Source organism: Perissodus microlepis, chromosome 9 (assembly GCF_051167445.1).
Source record: "Perissodus microlepis isolate ML-2025 ecotype Zambia chromosome 9, ASM5116744v1, whole genome shotgun sequence".
Taxonomy (NCBI): Eukaryota; Metazoa; Chordata; class Actinopteri; order Cichliformes; family Cichlidae; genus Perissodus; species Perissodus microlepis.
In genome coordinates, this window is record NC_140469.1 from 19639436 (window position 1) to 19659285 (window position 19850).

The 19850-nt window shown below is 39.8% G+C and overlaps 1 protein-coding gene across 1 annotated transcript in view; it reads left to right on the top strand.

Moving 5' to 3' along the window:
* malrd1 (MAM and LDL receptor class A domain containing 1) overlaps window positions 1–19850 on the top strand; it is a 67629-nt gene that overhangs the window by 34710 nt on the left and 13069 nt on the right. Inside the window, exons 19-24 of the mRNA XM_084939941.1 lie at window positions 1671–1916; window positions 4500–4657; window positions 12168–12348; window positions 15778–15906; window positions 16014–16175; window positions 18437–18594. Coding sequence (XP_084796067.1) covers window positions 1671–1916; window positions 4500–4657; window positions 12168–12348; window positions 15778–15906; window positions 16014–16175; window positions 18437–18594 — 1034 coding nt within the window. The remainder of the gene's footprint in view (window positions 1–1670; window positions 1917–4499; window positions 4658–12167; window positions 12349–15777; window positions 15907–16013; window positions 16176–18436; window positions 18595–19850) is intronic.

The following is a 19850-nucleotide window of genomic DNA, read 5'->3' on the forward strand; positions in this document are numbered from 1 at the left end:
CATTCATAAAGGTCCACATTTTACAGTAAAGTGTTTCTAATTAACAATAAATGTTATAAATATTTTAGATAAAAACAGGACAGTTTTCCAGTGAATTATCTGAAACCTGGGTGTCCTTCTATATTCAATAAACCTTCAATAAACTTCCTATCCTGAAATAATTCACTGGGATTTAAACTTTAATGTTGAACCTGAATGACATTGCTGCACAAGGGGGCAGCATGCCGCTCAGGGCGCCTTCCCACATACTGTATGTATGTAAGGACAGGAGGAGCCTGGTGAGAAGGTCACATTGCCAGCAGCCTTCGAGCTCTTTGAGTTATCCATGTAACAAGATATAAGCAGGAATTAATTAGGACAAATGAATTAGTGTGCATTCACAGGAGCAGAGCGGTAGCCACTCCTGTGGGTTTAGCAGTATGCTGTTAGCTGATCTTTGAAATAAATTCACCTACAGGCTCAGTACGTAGCAGAGCAGCTGGGAGCTGTGGCTTCCTGGCTTCCTATGTGCCTTTGTGGGGCACATTGCTTCTGGTCCTGTGCATCTGAAGAGGAACAAAGGATTAGGAAGGACTTATACCCCTTTCTCTCCTTTAATTACAAGGACCGCCCCTCTTCATCACGCCTCATCTCTCTTTGTAACACTCCCTTAAGCTAAGCACTGACCCCACTGGAATGTTTGGCTCCAAAAGAAGCAGATTCCAGCCTTCTCCAGCCACCCGATCATACAGTGTTTCATTCTTATAGCCCCATGCCCTTTTGTCTTCCTAAGCCTCTTAAAGAGCCCCCGATGCCACATGCAGACGGTCCCCCTCTCATGAGTTGACTGCTTACGCTCCGAAGTTAATGCTCAACTCATGCGGTGCTGTCTAATCTGGTGAAGCACACAGTAGTTATTTTGCTGAAACTCCTTTAGGCACAACATTTTTATTGCACTTTGTAATTCATAACAGAAAAGCTGGTTGTTTTAGGAAATGCACAAATTGCTTTACTTTAAATATTAACCTGCAGCAGCAGCCTGTTAGCTTTGCACATGTAAACTTCTTAAATGAACATACATAATTAACATACAGTGTCTGGAAAACAGTTTTCAGTTTTGCAAACGATATTATTTCTTGGTGAGAAGCAATGACTTCCTGCAGTCTGGTTCTTATACCTGTTTTGTATGGATAAAACAAATCATATACAGTTCATATATACAGTATATATGTGATAGCAGTACAGACAAATATAAGAAGAATATGGAGATGAAGCTCGACACTGACCTTTACAGTGCGTCGATCCAGAGGTGGTGTTATTTTATGGGACGCTCAATAATAATAATAATGACAATAAATTTTATTTGTTGCCTCTTTTCAAAACACTCAAGCTGGCCTGACTCCACAAAATTAACAAGATCCACAAAAAACACAATAGCAAGAAATATTTAAAATCCCGGAATAATATATATAAAAAATATGGGTTATAGTTTATATGCTGAACAGTTTGGCTTTAACATGTGATTGAAAATGTGTAATATGGTCTGGCTGATGGAGGTGAAGTGGTAGTGAGTTCCAAAGATCCAGGACGACTGGCGACCTGTCATATATTTTAGAAAAAACATGCTACTTTACATTTAAGAACATTCGCGTCTCAGATATATTTCTTTTTTGTTGTTGTTTTATTGTCAGGGTCCTGTCCTTCGGGCTTCCTGCCTTGTGAAAATGGCAGGTGTTTCACTCCATGGCAGAGCTGTGACTTCACAGATGACTGTGGCGATGGAACGGATGAGAAGCATTGTGGGACTTCGTGCACCTTTGAGAACGGACGCTGTGGGTGGAAGAGCTCCCTTGCTGATAATTTTCACTGGGTGCTGGGCACTGGGTCTGTCCAAAGCATACGGCCTCCGTATGATCACACACTGATGAATGAGAATGGTATGAGTTTGCATTTTCTGGTACACTATGAACTCTGTACACATTTAAAGTTGTAGGATTTTTCTTTTTACCACCGTTTCTCATTAAAAAGAACAATTCTTTAATTACCGTTGCATAATTTAGCAGGTGCATCTGTGCTTGTGAGTGGCTTTGTATAATCAGAATGAATGATTTTTCAAATTTTACCTGCTTGGGCCAAATGGCTCTCCACCATGTTTAATTCACGCTTTTGTAACTTTAGAGACAAAATCAATGAGTTTCTTCTCAGCATGTGAAAGCGCACCAGGTGATTTATTCAAGGCTAAAATTCCACTTTACTCTGTGCATGCCAAAAAAGCAATACACATAAATTACTTATTACTTAAGCTAATTTTTATTATACAGCCTCCTGCATGTATCTCCTACTTTGATACTGATCCAAACCAGCACCTCATGGCAACCCAGCAAACATGGCTAATATTATTCCCCAGTCAAAACTGGACAGATGCTGATGTTTTTCCACATACCATACTGGTCCACTTAGAGCCTCAGATGATTGCAATAAGAAACAAATGCACATGATTTTGCTTTTTAATATGCCATTTCATTGTTATCTAATTTGTTTAGCAATTAGCAATGCAATTATGCCATTTGAGTTTAAATTAGCTGTCATTTGTTGCATAGCCATCACCTCCGTGCTTCCCAATGTTCCCATTATAACCCTGAGGTGAAGCTAACTGATCAGATAAGAAATGGACAGCAAAGCAGGAGATCTTTTTATTTTGTTCTAATCATTAGTTAGCACACTCGCTTGGGAAGCAAAAGATTCCTTTTTTGAATCCAGAGGTCCAAATCCCCTTGGGGTTACATCATGAAGAGCATCTGGTGAAACACTGCTAAATAAAAATAAATAAATGCAGAGCTTCTGACAGCATCATTTTTTATTAAAAGGATAATGCATAGCAAATCTTGCACACAAACCTTCCTTTACTAAGAAGTCCAAGAAGCCTGCTGGATGAGAATTTGCATTTAGAAACTACTTTTAAAAGTCAGATTGTGTGCAGGGAAGGGATTCCCAGGATGGCTGCAGCCTTTCCAGCCTCCACAAAAAGAAGAACAGCTCAAGGAATGCAACAAAAAGGCAGATACCTTGACCCGACCTGCAAACTTTCCAGACCCCGATCTTATCGAGCGTTTGTGTGCCCTGACTGATTCATGGAGGTCACATCCCCAAACAAACTTAACCCAAAAGATGTGCTGCAAACATTACAGTGACTGCAGGACACTCCCCTCACAGGTCTCATGTCCACACCCATTTGGTCTTAAGGATGTGCAAAAGATTTCAAATGTGACACGAGCTGCTGTTGAAGCTAATTCTGCTAGCTTGCTGGCTGACCCCCGTGCGTGCTGTGTCATGCACACGTAACATGCCGCACTTTCCTCATGTCATTTACCAAACACACGCTCAAATTAAGATTTAACGTCTGCCGATTTCCCATCTCCCTCTCTCTGGCATGTCAGCGCTCCTGTCCTGCATCGCCAGCATCCTCCTGCAAGCTCTGGGGGCAACTTTTCCCATCACTCTCCAATTTCTATGTGTAAGATATGTGCAGGGAGTGATGAGCTCAGAGACATATCTGTTGCTTTAATAAATCATTTCAAACCTTGCCAAACAGAATAACAGTCACAGCAAGTGTGGGTAAATACTACAGGAAACACTTGCTAAACAGCTTTTCTGTGAAGAAACAAAACAAAAAGCTTTTTCTGAGTCAGTTTACTGTGCAGCCAGACAAATAATGTTCTAATAAAGAAGTCAGTCAGCAATAACAGCCGTAACCAGACAACAACAGAGCAGAGAAAAGGGAGTTTGTTACAGAGGAGGAGGAGGAGAAGAATACCCTGCTGTGGCTTCTTCTCCCATTACTTTGTTATCTGCAAAAACACCGAAAATGAGGATGTCTTGCAGAGGCATTCATGTTTTTTGCAAACTGTGGTGAGAAATATATTACATTCCCACTAAGTGCTTCACAGTGAAAGTCTTAATACAGTTCTGATCTAGCTGTGGGAACACCAGATTGCATGCTGCATCATTTCTTGAAAAGCCAACTTAAAACCGACTGGTGGTCGACTGAATCTTAATATTCTGCTGAAAAATGTAGACCATAAAAAATTGAGTTTGATTCCATGAAAATCAGAAGAATTATAACTAAACTTTAAGTGTGTTTAAAATATTCAGTAACAGCGATACAAAAGCCATAGACTACAAAAAAAAAACGATGTAAGATTATTATTATTAATGTCGCTAATGCTGAGTGCAAAGACAGATACACTTTCTTTATTTTTCATTCATTCATTTTCCTGCTTTCTCCTTTCTCTACTTAACTGAGAACGTTTGAGTGCTCCCCTGTGCCAAAGGCAGTGAGACATTAGAAGATGTGTCAGAGATTACCCTGTAACTCTTGGCCCTCCTTCCCCCAACACGTTTTGTGACCTTCATGTGATTTGTCAGAGCCACCAGTGCAGAGATAGTTTTCAACCTCTGTGCTCACTTGCTGGCTCAGTGCCTTTCTCCTTCATCACTTTCCCTCATTTCTCTCCCTTTAGGGCATTTTGTCTATTTGGAAGCAACACCAGTGGGACTGAAAGGCGATAAAGCTCATATTAGAAGCTCTGTGTGGAAAGAGTCTAGCGCCATCTGCAAGCTCTCCTTCTGGTACTACATTTCCCACAAGGCCTCGGGAAGCATCCGGCTTCTGATCAAGGTAATGCATCTGCATATAGACAGAAATGACATCAAATTAGTGCAGCTGTACCGTGGTGTCTGTATTTGAAAAAAAAGACAGGAGGTGTTTGATCTATAGAGGGAGGTTGTAGTTGGTTCTGAGCATCTGGGAAGATTCTCTCTTTGGCAGCTTGCAGTTCTTCTTACCCATCAAGTTTCTGTACACATGGCTGATTCTGAGGGATTAAAATTTCTATTTGGACTTTTCTGCCATACGAACTCTGGTGGGTTTGGCCTCCATCCTCTAGTCTATTTACTCTAAACTTTATTTCACTTTATCAGGTATGACTCAAGCAGAAGGTGCTGCTGCTGTGCTTGACAAGATTCATTCCTCTGCAGGAAGGCGTTGCAGATCATTTTTCTGCATGTGTGGCACTTCAGGAACTTTTTATGCCATCTGCAACAAAAATGCTAATATAAATGTATTTAGTTATTTATTTGTAGTACCCCCTTTTTCAAACATTTACATATCATTGCTCATGCAAAATAAAAGGCTGTTCAAGTTCATTTCAAGGAGGATCCACATTCAAACACACATGGCAGACAGATTTTGGTAGGAAGCTGAAAGATTTAGGAGTTTAAAAGCGAAAAAAAATAATAAAAAAAAATAACCAACCAAACAAAACATCCAAAGAGAAAAGCCATCTAATGGGAGCAATAACTGAACCAGAGCAACTACGAAGCCCTGAAAAAAATTACACACTCCAGAGAGCAGGGTAATAAGGAACAAGAGCAGACAATCACAAGAGCACAAAAAAGAGGAATAAAACACCCTAATACGCACAGGGAAAGTGATTACACAAATAAAACAGGAAATGACTGCCAAAAAAATGGCACAATACTGGAATACATACGCAGAGGAAACACGTAGAGGAAACAATTAAAAACTCAGACAGGGGTAAACAACATCAGCAAAAGGAAAAACAAAACACAAGAAACATGAAGAGAGAAACAGAAGAAAAGCAAACTGTGGTTTATGCCTGTCTCTGACACAGAGCTACAGTTAAAAACACACGTTTCTGCTACTTATACTTATACTTATAAAAATATAAACATACAAACACATTTGAGGTGTCTTTAGAAAATAAAAAACACTGCTAAGACCCTATGGGTGTGTGGTGAAATTTGTGTATATTGTGTATGTGTGCCTGTTGTTTCTATATAGTTCTTTCTAATGGTAATTTTAAAAACCTACTTTTATCCCTTGCTGTTTGTTTCATTGTTCTTCATTTGTGAACAAAAACTAAAACACATTGAATGATTGTGGCTGCACATTAACAAAAAAACAACCTCGTTATGTTACTCATTCACTGATCACATGCTTGGATGGACACGTTACACTTACTGATGCTGTTTTTGTCTCAATCATTAGATAAATAGTCTTTGCTATTGATTGTACATTAAAGCCTGCTGTAGACTGGATACTGCTATCATGAAGGGATTTGCCCAGTCCCCCAGTCATCCAGCCGGCTGTTGGATTGATTATGAGGCTCTCCGAGAGGCAGGAGATGATAAATGCATGTGGACTATTTTTAAATGTGCACCCTCTTTCACATATGGGTTGAAAATGTAAAATTTGGCCTTTTAAAGAAGGTCATCTCTCTGCTTTAAAATGAGGCGCTGGACTCATTTACACTTAGAGACACAGACGTAGTGGGTGGAGAGTTCAGAGGCCCTCTGTGTGTGTTTGTGTGTTGGTGGGTGTCTCTGTGTGTGTGAGGGAGAGAGACAGGCAGATAAAACCAAAAAGCCTCCAGTGTTATGTGGCTATAGCTTCCTATGACACATAAATGATGATAAGTACATGTATGACCTAGAGGGTTCAAAGACATAAGCACTCACAGATTATTGGTTTGTGCTATAATTTACAACATTAGAGCACTTTTATAGTCCGAATGTTGCAGCTACATAAATACCAGCATGCACACGCATTTGCACAGGCAGGGCAATAAAAACACACAAACACGCTCACACTCTCTGCAAGCATCACAGTGTAAATATAGTGTATACTATCATCTTTAAAGGGTGACTGAACAACAAAAAAGCTTATTATCATAAGAGTGAAAGGGAGGGGATTGTATTTACATGGCAAGCCTCCCCCCCTCCCATGAAGTTCAGAGGGGGCTCAACAGGCGGCTCTATTTATATCACCAGCCGTGTGAACTGCTTCTTTTAGTCATTAGTCATCACACTAATGAAGTGTCTGTCCTCAGCAGCAGAGCAAACTGAATAAAGATGGGGTGTAAGAGTGAGTTAAGTAGCATTAATGTACCTGCCAATCTTCAAACTTCCAGCAACACTGCTTCTAATGGGTCTACATCCATGTACTGTGGTTCAAAGTATACATGCATTCTCCTATGAGATGATGGATGATGTCCTAGAGGATCTCCTCCGAGATAGGACCAGGGCATCACTGAGCTCCTGGACAGTCGGAGGTGCAACCTGGCAGTATCGGAAGGACTGAAATATATAATGTCCCAGAGTTGCTCTATTGGATTTAGGACAGTCAATGCTATCAATCCCTTCATCCTCCAGGAACAGCCTGCATACTCTCACCACATGAGGCCTGGCATTGTTGTGCACCAGGAGGAACCCAGGACCCACTGTACCAGCGTAGGGTGTTACAGCTTGTGCAAACATTTTATCCTGATATCTAATTGCAGTTAGGGTGTAGAGGTCTGTGTGCACCTCTGTTTCTCATTGTTTGGTCAAAGGCAATCACACCAGTGGCCTGGTGGAGGTCATTCTATAGCTTTAGCAGTGCTCATCCTTTTCTTTCTTGCACAATGAAGCAGATAACAGTCCCGCTAATTGGTTAATGACCTATACAGACCTGTAGTAACCGCTTGTCTCCATGCTTCTGAGACTGAACTGGGAAATACAAAAAAACCTTTTGGCAATGACACATGTTGATGTGCAGTCCTGGAGGAGTTGGCCTACCTGTGCAACCTATGTAGGGTCCAGGTATCGCCTCGTGCTACCAGTGGTAACACTGACCTTAGCCACTTCCTAGTGGGCAGGGCTTAGAGGGAGACAGAAACTACAGAAGGAGAGCCCGCTGTTTACAAAATCGGGCCTTTTTTTCTTAATTTTTGCCTTGTGCAACTTTAAAGTTTAAACATTTGCAACTTTTTGAGGGGTCAGGGATGAGATGGGGCAATTAAAGTTTGGTGAAAAAAAATAGTCTGGAACAGAATTAAAACAGAAATGGGACTATGCTAACAAAGGAAAATAATGTAATTTGTATTTTTCGTTATACCCCATTTCCTTGGCTGTCTCAGCAGTATAAAAGTTTCATCATGGAAGAAATATTTTACTTTCCCTGCCGTGTATTTTTCATAATAGGCTGTTTGTTTGCCTTACTGACTGATGCACTTTGAGTCAGCCTACCATAACGATGACAGCAAAATTACTACATAGCTAGCTGTTTGCTCATTAATATAGTTATATATGGTGTTGTGGGTTCAGATGCAGCCTGCGATTATGGTGAGCCAAACATCTGCCGGTCAGCCACAGAGAGGACGTTCTACTCGAGTAAAATATAGCATGACGAGGCTAATCATTTGTGCGTGTTTCTCGTCACGGAAACAATATGCAAATCTGTCCCTGGTGAAACATGGAAATATTTTTTTAAGTAAGGAAAGACTGAGTGTAAAGAAAAAAAAACTTGTGATTTGACTAAAAGGTAAGTTGACAGAAAACAGCTGCCAGCAGTTTCATAAAATGAAAAAGCCATGAATACAAATTGGATTTTAGTTTTGTGGAACATTCAGTATACGGTTAAGACGTCAAGGATTTCACAGTTTCAATAAAAGAAGCTTTTTGTTGCGAGCACAACTTTGTTTCTTTCTTCTGTTTCTTGCATCCTGACTTTTACTGAGGGATAATAAAAAGAAATTATGCAAATGTGTATCCTCTCTTCACTTTGAGCAAACCGAATTGGCGGCTTGCGCTGCCTTGTCTGCAAGCTCAGGAAATGAAGCTTCAAATTGATCGAATAAATACCTCGACTGATATGCCACCCAGGCATCAAATGTGAGCTACGTATGCCTGTAACGCGCGCTCGTCACTCGCTCTCTGGCTGCTTTTATGGATTGGGCCTTTACTCCGTGGCATAAATCTGGATAAGTCCTGCTGCAACGCTGCCTATTAATGTACACTCTACTCTCACAGTAACAAGATTATTTCAAGCCAGGGCTTCACTGGCATAAAGAGAGAAGACAGTCTGTGCAAGCCTCACCCAAGGGTGCATTTTAATAGGCTTTCCAACCGCAGAGTAGAAAGTGACATTGCTTGTCCTCTGCGTTTGAGTATATTACACCAGGTTTCCTTTCACTGCAGTCGAGCCTCTGGTCACATATTGCCACCTCAAGTGCAGCATGTTTGCTGCTTTATTTTGTTAGAGGTGGTGTTTATTTCACACTCTTGCGACTCATTCCCCACTGCAGCACTGCCCTTAAAACTGAATAATTATGTGACGCTATAGACCTGCAGTTTTCCCATCACCTTTACAAAGAGCAGAGGACGAGGAAGCCGTCGTAAATTATTAGAGCTACAGCAGTATTAATATCAGACTCATGAGCTTCTGCAGAATAGGTAGTTAAATCTATATGCACCCCCATTAATGCTTTTCTCCAGAATAGGTAGTTAAATCTATATGCACCCCCATTAATTCTCTTCTCCGGCCTCTGGTAGAGGACCCGAGCTTGAAGGATTGACCGCCCACAGGGGCAAGTGGGGAATTTTTTTGTATATATATATATATATATATAAATAAATATATATAAATAAATTTTTCTAGGAAAATTGGAACCATTTATTCAAGGACTGTATTCCTCATGGTGTGTAGTGTGTCCTAATATAGCCAATGACTAACAGCTCTTCTGGATTCATCTTGTTGGTGAAAAATATAATTTTATCTATTCCAAACTGGCTTATTTTTGGCATTTTTCAAAGATTTAGCTGAAAAATAAAGAAAACTAATTATATGTTTTCATGGTTGCTGTAACAAAGTGCCTAAAAATACCAAAAATGGGTTCTTTGCTAAATTGTGTATACATAATACTGGTTCATCCCTTTGAATGATTCATAAGGTCAGTGTTAAGTGGCTCAACAAACAAATAAAAAACATCCATCCATCCATCCATCCATCTTCTTCCGTTTATCCGGGGCCAGGTCGTGGGGGCAGCAGCCTAAGCAGAGAAGCCCAGACCTCCCTCTCCCCAGCCACCTCCTCCAGCTTCTCCAGGGGAACACCAAGGCGTTTCCAACCTCAACTGGCTCCTTTTGATGTGAAGGAGCAGCGGCTCTACTCTGAGCCCCTCCCGGATGGCTGAACTTCTCACCCTATCTCTAAGGGAGAGTCCAGCCACCCTTCGGAGGAAGCTCATTTCTGCCGCTTTTATCCACGATCTCGTTCTTTCGGTCACTACCATAGGTGAGGGTAGGGATGTAGATCGACCGGTAAATTGAGAGCTTCGCTTTTACACTTAGCTCTCTCTTCACCATGACCTTGGGGAGGTTCGAGGACTGGACTGAAAAGGAGTAAAAAAGTAGATCAAAGAAAAAGAGAAACTTTGAAAGACCTTCGGAAGGTCTGGAGAAGTACTGCTATATAAGTTTTGCTCAGTACCTTATAGATGTTTGGGTATTTTTCTCAAAAGTTGTACAAAGTCAGTCTTGATCCATACTGGCTCAGTTTGCCAACAATTAGCTGCCATTTCTTACACTTCATTCTTATTCTTGGCTCAATGCTTTTGCAGATCTAACCCCATCAGAGACTCTTCAGCTACACCAACTCCAAGCGGTTCCACATTCTTTCAATAAAAAAGTTTTAAAAGTGGCCATGTGCTACTATTTATTGTAGATGGGCGAGTTATTCAGACACGCTGTTGCCAACCTAAATACTTATACCACATCCCTGATGACTTTACACAGTTTGAAAACATTTCTGATAAACCAACCATGTCATTTTTGTCTTGCTAGCCCACAGAAGCGTTCTGCTAAGAAGTCTGTTTTGCTTCATTCTGGTCCCGTTATTGAAAACAGAAAAGGTTTCAGCTAAAATCGAGTGGGGCTGGTTAGACATGCAGTCAGGGATTTGTTTCATCCCCTTTGGCCAAACAAGGAGCAACAATATAACCATTCATCCTCAAATGAAATACTCAAATAAAAAGAAAATCTTCCACAAGCGACATACAGATGCAGATATTTTATGGGAAGGTTTTCAGCTTTAAGGGTTTCGTGTTTGAACAAAGACGAGGATCACATTAGATTAACAAATTCTGGAAATGATCTGCAGTACTTTACTGACGTGGATCATCTGCCATAAGTACAACATTGTATACAGTAGCAAAACACAGTGTTTTATGCACCACCGCTTCTATTTAAGTAAACATTTTTTCAGGCTGAACACGGATCACACTTCTTCCTTAACCATCACAGGACCATCGTCCCCACAGTTAATGAGCCCAAAGACTTCAGGTAGTTCTATCATTTTATTACATAATCTAGGTGAGAAATCTTTAAGTAAATAATCCCAAACATTCATGCCGAGTTTTAATTTCTCAGGATTTTTTTTTACTCATCTTTAATTATACTTAGCTACTTTATTTGTCTTTGTTGGCTTGACCGGAGCATGCAACAACAATTTGAAGACTTTACTTTGACATTGTACTCTTGTTGATACTTTTTGTCTTGATATATTTATTCTTTAGTTTCTCGAGTTTTGTTTTTTCCTTTAATCCACTTCATCTAACATTCAGCATTACTTTTTAAAATCTGTGTATGTAGAGTACGGTTCTGTTTTATCTTATCTGAACTACACTATTGTTAAAATTCCATTGCATTTTCTACTACCTTCACCATCACCTCGCTAGATCCTGTTACTCTTATGCCCAAAGTATTTTAATATGAAGTGAGAGAGCTTTATAAAAGTCCCATTGATGCTTTTGACATGACAATAAAAACCAGCGATGAGATGCCGGCTCGTCAAAAGGCACATCCACTAAACCCAAAGTCAAATTTGCTGTTTCAAAGCTGTATTAGTCATGATTTAGTGCCTGGCAAGTACCATGGGAAAAGGCATAGCGGGCTTACAGAGGAATACACGTCAGTTTGTCTTTTAATATGTTCCATATGTGACATGAGAGAAATCCATTACCATACTCAGAAAGCAGGGTTTAAATGTGAGTCGCAGGTCTCAAGGCGGGGGAATTATTACTACAATGTTATGCTAATGCTAATGAGAGTTTAATGACTTCTCTTAGATGGTATTCGCTTTTTCTCAGCAGCAGCACTCTGTCCACATATCTGATTCAGCACGTTTTGACCAAGAAGTTCTTCACTCTCGACATGAGGCTTAAAGCTTGAAAAATCTTTTTCTGACAGTAATGACTGCTGTAGCTCTTTGAAATGAGACTGCAGCCTCATAGTAAGTGAAATGCTACCACATGAGCCTCTTTTTTGTTCATTGCTGCTCTTCTCCACAGATGGAGAATAATTTAAAGGAGGTGTGGAATCAAACGGGACATCAGGGCAATAAGTGGAACCAAGCAGAGATCCCCCTGAGGAAGCTCAGGAACTTTGAAGTCATATTTGAGGTGGTGCGCCTAAAGGACGTGAGCGGTGGAGCGGCCTTAGATGACCTGGAGTACATAGACTGTGCCCCAAGTAGGTAGCATACAGTACACAACAAGTTTTGCATATAGACTGGACTACAATAAAATAATTATGAAAAGCACTATGAAGGCAAATTTCAGGTGAAATTGGGTCACTATAAGCCCATGTTTCATACACCTGGGGAGATTAATGACAATATTACTAGCATTTCTATTACTGCTCATTTTGTCACTGATAGTTTTGCTCCAAACGATTGTTTGGTCAATATTATTATGATTACATGTCATTTTAAAAGTTTTTTTTCATTTATCTTTGTATTGGTGCATTTTTAATAGTGGGGTGGAACCGAAGGCAGTGCCACAGACTTTTTTCTAAATTCTTAATCATGAGAGTTCTGGGGATGACATTGTAACTGTGTCCTTCACTTGATCTTCTTGAAATATAACAATAACTGAATGGACTGCTATGAAAACTGATGCAGACATTCATGGTTCTAAGAAAATAAATGACCTTTTTTGAGGAAACTCTTAGAAAACCATGATTTTTTTATGTGTACATGTATAAATCTGCCATGGATCACTATTAGGACCTCACTTAAATAATCTGATAATAATGTACATTTAAAAAAAAGCTATTGATTATATAACGCTTTTGAACACTAATTTAAAATGGGTTGAACCAGCATCAAAGCATTTGTGGACTTTAATAAAAATGTAAAAGTTGTAGTGATGTAAAAATGAAATGACATAATTAGTTATGTCAATTAAATGCCTGCGTACAATTATGAACGTGCAAGCAGGCATGTTTTTTTTTTTAATTAAATAATTTTTTTTAAAAGATGCTTTTGGCAGATATATGGAAAATGACTGACAACCAGCAAATTCTAGCATGTTGCTGTTAGCATTTAGCTTAAAACAAGCGACCCGGAGAAGTGATTTGGGTATTTCTTTTGTTATTGCAGTTAATTAAAAAAAAAAATGAAGTTAAACACAAAAAAACATAATAGGTTAAATACATATAATGGTGTATATGTAAACAAAGTAAAATTGTATTATGATTATTCTTATTATTAAAACAAATATCTTAAAAAGGAAAAAAAACAACTGAAATACAATAAAATAGAATTAGTGAATTAGTGAATTTTAATTAGAAGTAAACCATTTCAAAATTGGCAAAGCAAAAACATAATTTAACCGAATAAAAAACGATCTTTGCACCAATGACAAAAGACAAGGTGAGAAATATTGTGACCAATTATTAGGCACAAAGCAACGGGCAAAGACAGAATTGTGTTAAAAGCTGCACAGTCGAAAGAAAGTAACACACACCTTTATCTTTGATGGCAGCACACATCTGATAAGCTTATTGTCACAACATTTGTTCCCATTGAGAATCACGTTATTTTTTGCCACTTGTAGTCATGATCGAAAAGTTGGAAGTGCTGCGTAAAGTCTTCTCCAGCAGATCCCAAAGATTTTGAGCGGGATTATGGTGCGAACTATGTGGCGGCCAAGCCATGTGTGAAAATGATGTCTCACTCTTTCACAACTTGAGCCCGGTGAACTCTGGTATATTCATCCTGGAATATACAGCTGTCATCAGGGAAGAAAAAAATCCATTGATGGTAAAAATGTTTGACTCTGTCTTCTTTTAGTCAGCTGACCTCATTTTTGGGAAACATAATGTTCCTGAATCTAAACCTCCAATGTCATCAACGGCTCTTACTTTTTTTTACTTAGTTAAATCTAGTTGGGCTGGACAGCGTATTTATATCACATATTATTTATGTACATGTATCTGCATCTGCAGTTTCCAATGGTATAGTTTACAAGTAATTTACTAATTAACTGTGAATTGCAGCCAGCAAAGGTAAATGATAAATAACGCACTGCAGGCACTATCGTAGGTGAGCAGAGGAGATAGGAAGGGTCTTTAAATTTCACTGTCCTAAAAAAAGGAGCAGTGGAGAGGAAAAGTTTCAAAAGCCGGAAATCTCACCACCTGGTAAAGTAATCACAGGCTCGCTGGCGCTCGGCAAACCCCTGCACATATATTACCGTCGCTTTGTGCACAGTGGCAGTGCAAATCTTTCTTATTGCTTCTTAAATTTAAAAAGCAGCTTCAATTCAACTAAACTTTTAAAAGCATGAGGAAAATGTCTTTTATTAACTTTGTGTTCATAGCGGCTCATGTTTGCTGAAGTCTGGAGAATAGCCGTAATCTTGCCTTTAAAAGAAGCTGGACCCATGAATCAGTCTCTTTGTAAATGTGAGATTAAAGTAAAGCGATGCATGATGTAAACCCGCACCAACCCAGGTGCCTTAACGCAACAAAATAAATAATTCCAGCAGTTAGAGTGGTTGAGAAAATAAAAACTAAAAAAGATTTCAGCCTGAATTTCACAAAGTGGATTCAATTGTTTTCAGTTTCTCTCTAGCCTTCCTCTCTGCTTTCGTTTTATCAAAGTATTCTTCCAATAAGCTTCATAAGCGCGATATAACTATGCTGTGAAATTATTTTATGATCTTTCCAGCTGATAGTTTGGAGTATGAAATTGATTCTGCCGCTGGCACACTCAGAGAAAAAGAAAGGCAGAACTGGTGGGTCTCGAAGCGAGAGGAGACTTTGATTGTCTTTGGGACGACAGTCGCTGACAGACGCCGTCTGATATTTATGTTTGAGACAGATGTTGTACATTAAACAGGACCTGGCACAAGGCTGGGCACCAGGGGCGATGTTTCATGCTCTGCCGACCCTTTTCCATCTCCATCTCCAGTGCACACGTATAAACCAACACACACAGGAGAACATAAATACTGAGCTGCAGATCTAAGCGGAGGCATAGATCAAAACAGACTGCAGACACACAAGCAGACAAATTGTCTGTCTAAAGCCAAATGACACAGACAGACAACTTCCATAAACTTTGAGTGCTCGCTAAAATGGATTTTCAGTTTATTATATGATGGGTTTTAACCCCACTGACCTCCCGCAATGAAATTCAACTCTTTCCTCATTTCACTCATCATTTAATGTCGCTGCCTTTGAAGTTTAACCATGCACACACACACACATCTGCACAGACGTGGATAATGTGTGTGTGTGTGTGTGTGTGTGTGTGTGTGTGTGTGTGTGTGTGTGTGTGTGTGTGTGTGTGTGTGTGTGTGTTTGTGTGTGTGCGTGCTGTCTATGAGCCACCTGATTTGTTTTCCTTGCTCTCTGTTCCATCTCAAACAAGGCGGTGCAGGAGGAAGGGGGCTTTGATTTCTCTGACAGGCCTTTGTCTGCTTTTGTTTACCTTCTTCTCCGCTGCTGTTCTTTGGTGCTGAGCACAGGAAGTCTGTGTTTTATTAATAAATTGTTCATCACAGCATTTTATTTCATGTCAGATTTAATTTGTCTGGATTTGAAAATGGGGATGAAATTGTTGAGGAGTAATAGAAATCATGATTATTCATTGTAATTATCTGTATGTTTTAGCCACTGTGGAGGCCGTTGGTTGTCCTGCGCCCACAGATTTTGTGTGTCGCAGCGGCCACTGCATTGAGTCCCACCTGGTGTGTGACGGCAAGGCCGACTGTGCTGATGAATCGGACGAAGCTGACTGCGGTGAGTAGAAATGATAAATAGGTCCCTTCTTGGAGAGCAGAAGGACAACTTTGAAACAGGACTGCAAACTCTTTCCTTTCATCTTTCAATTTCTTTCTTTCTGGCAGACAAAATAATTAGCTCGCCAGGTGCTTGTAGCTTCAACATGGAGGGAGACCAGTGGAAAGAGAGATGCCAACTTTCTCAAGACCCTGATGATGACTTTGATTGGAGGATTGGTTCCAGTACTGAGACACCAGGGGCTGGACCTATCACCGACCACAGCCAAGGTCTGCAGCTGCTCTCTGCTAAAATCTTACCAAAAATATGACCATACACATAAAGAAAAATGTGCTTTTACTTCTGTTTTTCTTTTCTCAAAGTAAGTCGAGGGTTTTTATATTGGCTTTTTGGGTGGTTGGCTGCAATAAGGTCTGAAATTAGCACAATGTTTTGTTTTATGGCATAAAATACATAGAAGTACTCCACTAATGTATTTTGAAGTTCTTTTATGTAACCCACAGAAGGCGTTCGCTAACCAACTACACAAAAGTTGTTCCATTTATGCTTCGAGGTTCATAAAAGTAGAATTTTTGAGCATCATCTTACTGAACAAATAATGTATCATAAACTGATTTTCCCTGAGCTTATTTCCTTTAATTATCTAAAAAGTCTATAGAAAAGCCCACCGAGGGGTAGTTTTATTCTGTTTTCCTCATGTTTGGCTTTGTCTGAAAAAATCCTCCATCCTTGTGTCACTTACATGATACCCAGAATTACAATATGAGCATCTTCTGATCGGATGCTTCTGCCCGCCTCCTAGTTTGTTCCTGTTAATAACACTGGCAGAAAAAACAAACAATTTCTCAAAATTAGGAGCAGACAACATCTGCATTCTCCTGACACCCTCCATGTTTTCAGCTCTCTGGCAGCGCCTTTGTAATTACAACTTGACAGCTGGAAAATAGGACTGTGTGACACCAACATGAAGGCAGGGTTAAAAATACTTCCTGATCAATATCAGTCTGAGTCAAACTGAGCTTAACAGCATTCCTGCTTATCATATGAAGCAAAGCTGCTTCAAATATTGTGTTTTAAACTGATTAATTGAAAGGTAACGACACTTTGGCAACAATTACCCACATTTATGCGAAGTAATGTTAATCAAAATTTCCGTAAGACTTCAAGGCATCAATAACTCACCAGCTGAAAATACATTTGTTGACTACACCTGCTCGACTGCTTATTAATGCAAATATCTGATCAGCCAATCACATTTCAGCAACTCAGTGCATTTATGTATTCAGGCATCTACTATTAATATTAACTTGTGTACTGATATGCTGTTACCCAGGGATTAAATCAGTTATTGCTGTATGTGAGCAAGTTTAAATATGAGTGATTTCTCACTGGTAAATATACACTTTAGCATCTCTCCAAGATTAAACTGGAACTCTCCCCTCTCCTCCATCCCCTTGTGCACAGATGTGCACGAGTGCAAGTCCACAGATCTGTCTGCCACAGCACAGTTAGCAGCTATTGTTTCTGAAGACATGAGCAACATAAAATTGTACCAATTGCTCACTCCTGTCTCAGGCTGTGTAAGGGGTAGAGAAAATGAGCGAGTGACTTCTCCAAGCACGCCCTTTTTATTTAAGGCCTTGAATGATGACAGACCAGTTTGAAATGAGGACGACAAGCAGCATGAGTGGAGCGCACGGGTGAAAACTGTTAAGGAGAAAGTAAGGAGGTAAAGAAACACACACACAGCAGCTATTTTGTCCCTGCATGCCACATGAGAACCATAATGCTGAGGACAAAGCAGCGTTTTTAATTGGTGACAGTCCACTCAATGACCAGCTGTTGTCTTCTGAGGTGCAGCTGTAACTCCACCTTGTACTGGCTGTCACTAGGTTGCTATTCCTGATCGGTCATTTGAGGTTATTGATCGGAAGGATGAATGATGGGCTGGATGGACTCGTGATCTTACAGCTTAAAAACACATGGACAAAGGCATGACTCTGCAAATATCCTGTCGTTATAGGATCAGGTAATGGAGCACATGCGTGTACACGTTCTTGGAAAATGAGCTCTGCCTGGATAGATGCACAGACTTTGTTTTGATTTTTATGATTTGATTCACCGCAGTGGAATCTGTGTTGTGGGTGTGAGCAGGTTTTTTTGTGCACTGTGGATTGTGATGGCCTTAAATCCCCCTTAACTCATGTGGAAAACTCCCACTTTGTTCTGGCACCGCACACATGCTGTCTCATCTCCAAGCCTAGCCGAGCTGAAGAAGCTCTCTGCAGCTTTTGGCTGCAGGATACATTTAACGACAGCCTTCCTCCGTCTAAATATCGTGCATATTTGAACCAGCAGAATAAGGTTATTGGATTTCTTTCCTGCAGCAAAGCTGAAATTTGATGGTTGAGCTGGGTTTGGCTGTGGCTTTTCTTTTGCCGTTTCAGCTTCATCGTTCATCGCACTGAGATATTACTCATGCCTTACATAAATGTTCTGCAATTGTAAAGTACTGCATTTATCTCCAAAGGTGGTGGAGGGAACTTCCTGTATATAAACTCAGCCATTCAGCACGAGGGCGATGTTGCCAAGGTGACAACCAGGAGTCCATTTCCTGCCAGCATCGGCCTGTGTCACCTGCGCTTCTGGTTCTTCATGCATGGTTCTGATAGGATGGGAACATTGAAGGTGACCTCATCTCAGACAAATTTCTCTTCTGTTTGCTGCTTTTGGGCATCAGGCTTTTTTTTTTTTTTTTTAACTGTCACCTGCTAAGAAATGATCCAAAATGAAGGCTTAATTTGGATTTGTCAGAGATTTCTTTCCTCTTTTACTCAGCTTATCAACATATTTTGCTCTGCTTACTGTCAGTCACCTGATACCCAAAGGAGGGAATGAAAGTCTTTCTTCCTGCAAATAATCCATCAAAGCATGTCAGATTACAAACGTCATTATCATATCAGTTTTTTCATGTCTTTTTAGGTCTCTTTGTTAAATGGGTTAATTTCAAAACAACAAACAATAAGCATTTGCTAAAAGCCCTACTTAGACAGGAAGTGTACTCCATGCGTAGCCACAGATGAGGCGCTTACAAGGAATCTACATGAATTATAAACAAAACTACTCAAAAACTCACAGCTCTAAATTATGCATAAATTACTGTATTGCTAGTCAAAAACAACTATTAAACCTTCAGAGTTTCCACTTTTGAAATAAGCCATCAGAAAGTATTGCAAGGAAGGATATTCTACGGTACTTTAATTGAGTTTTTCCATTTCGTGCTTCTTTTTGCTTCTGTTCCACTACACCTCTGATATTGAAAAGTGTATTTTTAAATTGAAACTCAACTAAACAAAGGAATACTCTCCCATAAAAGTCTGTTTTAAGAGACGATACAAAGGAGGTCAGTGATTCAGCTGACCTGATTTCCTCAAGCAGACTGTTGGAGAAGCCTTGACTGAACATGCTTTGTATGCTTTAGTTTTCAGCCAGACCTCTGGAGCACAAAACAGACCACTGCCTGAGGACCTTAAAGTGCAGTGTGTGTATAAGAGATCAGAGATGTAGCTGGAAAAGAGGCCGTGCAGGTCTTTGTACTAATCAATAAAATCTTAAAATACATTTTAAAAAATGATGAGATGGTGTTTTTAGTTTTGGATCAGTTTGGCAGCCAAGTTTTGTAAGTGTACAAAGACAAAGGTCTCTCCATCTTTACAAGTTAATGTAAAATTAAGGTATGTTAAATAAAGCTAACAGTAAAGTGCCTTAAACCTGTCTTTTTTATTGACGAGCAGGTAGCAACTGCTTTGGTTTTGTATATGTGTGTGTAGCTGTGTTCCAAGTTGTTAGTTAGTTGTTTAATAAAACAATTTTAAAATTATGCTCCAATCTAGAGTAATTTAACGATGATTAAGCAGCATGTGACTTTGTAGTCAAGGCGCTAC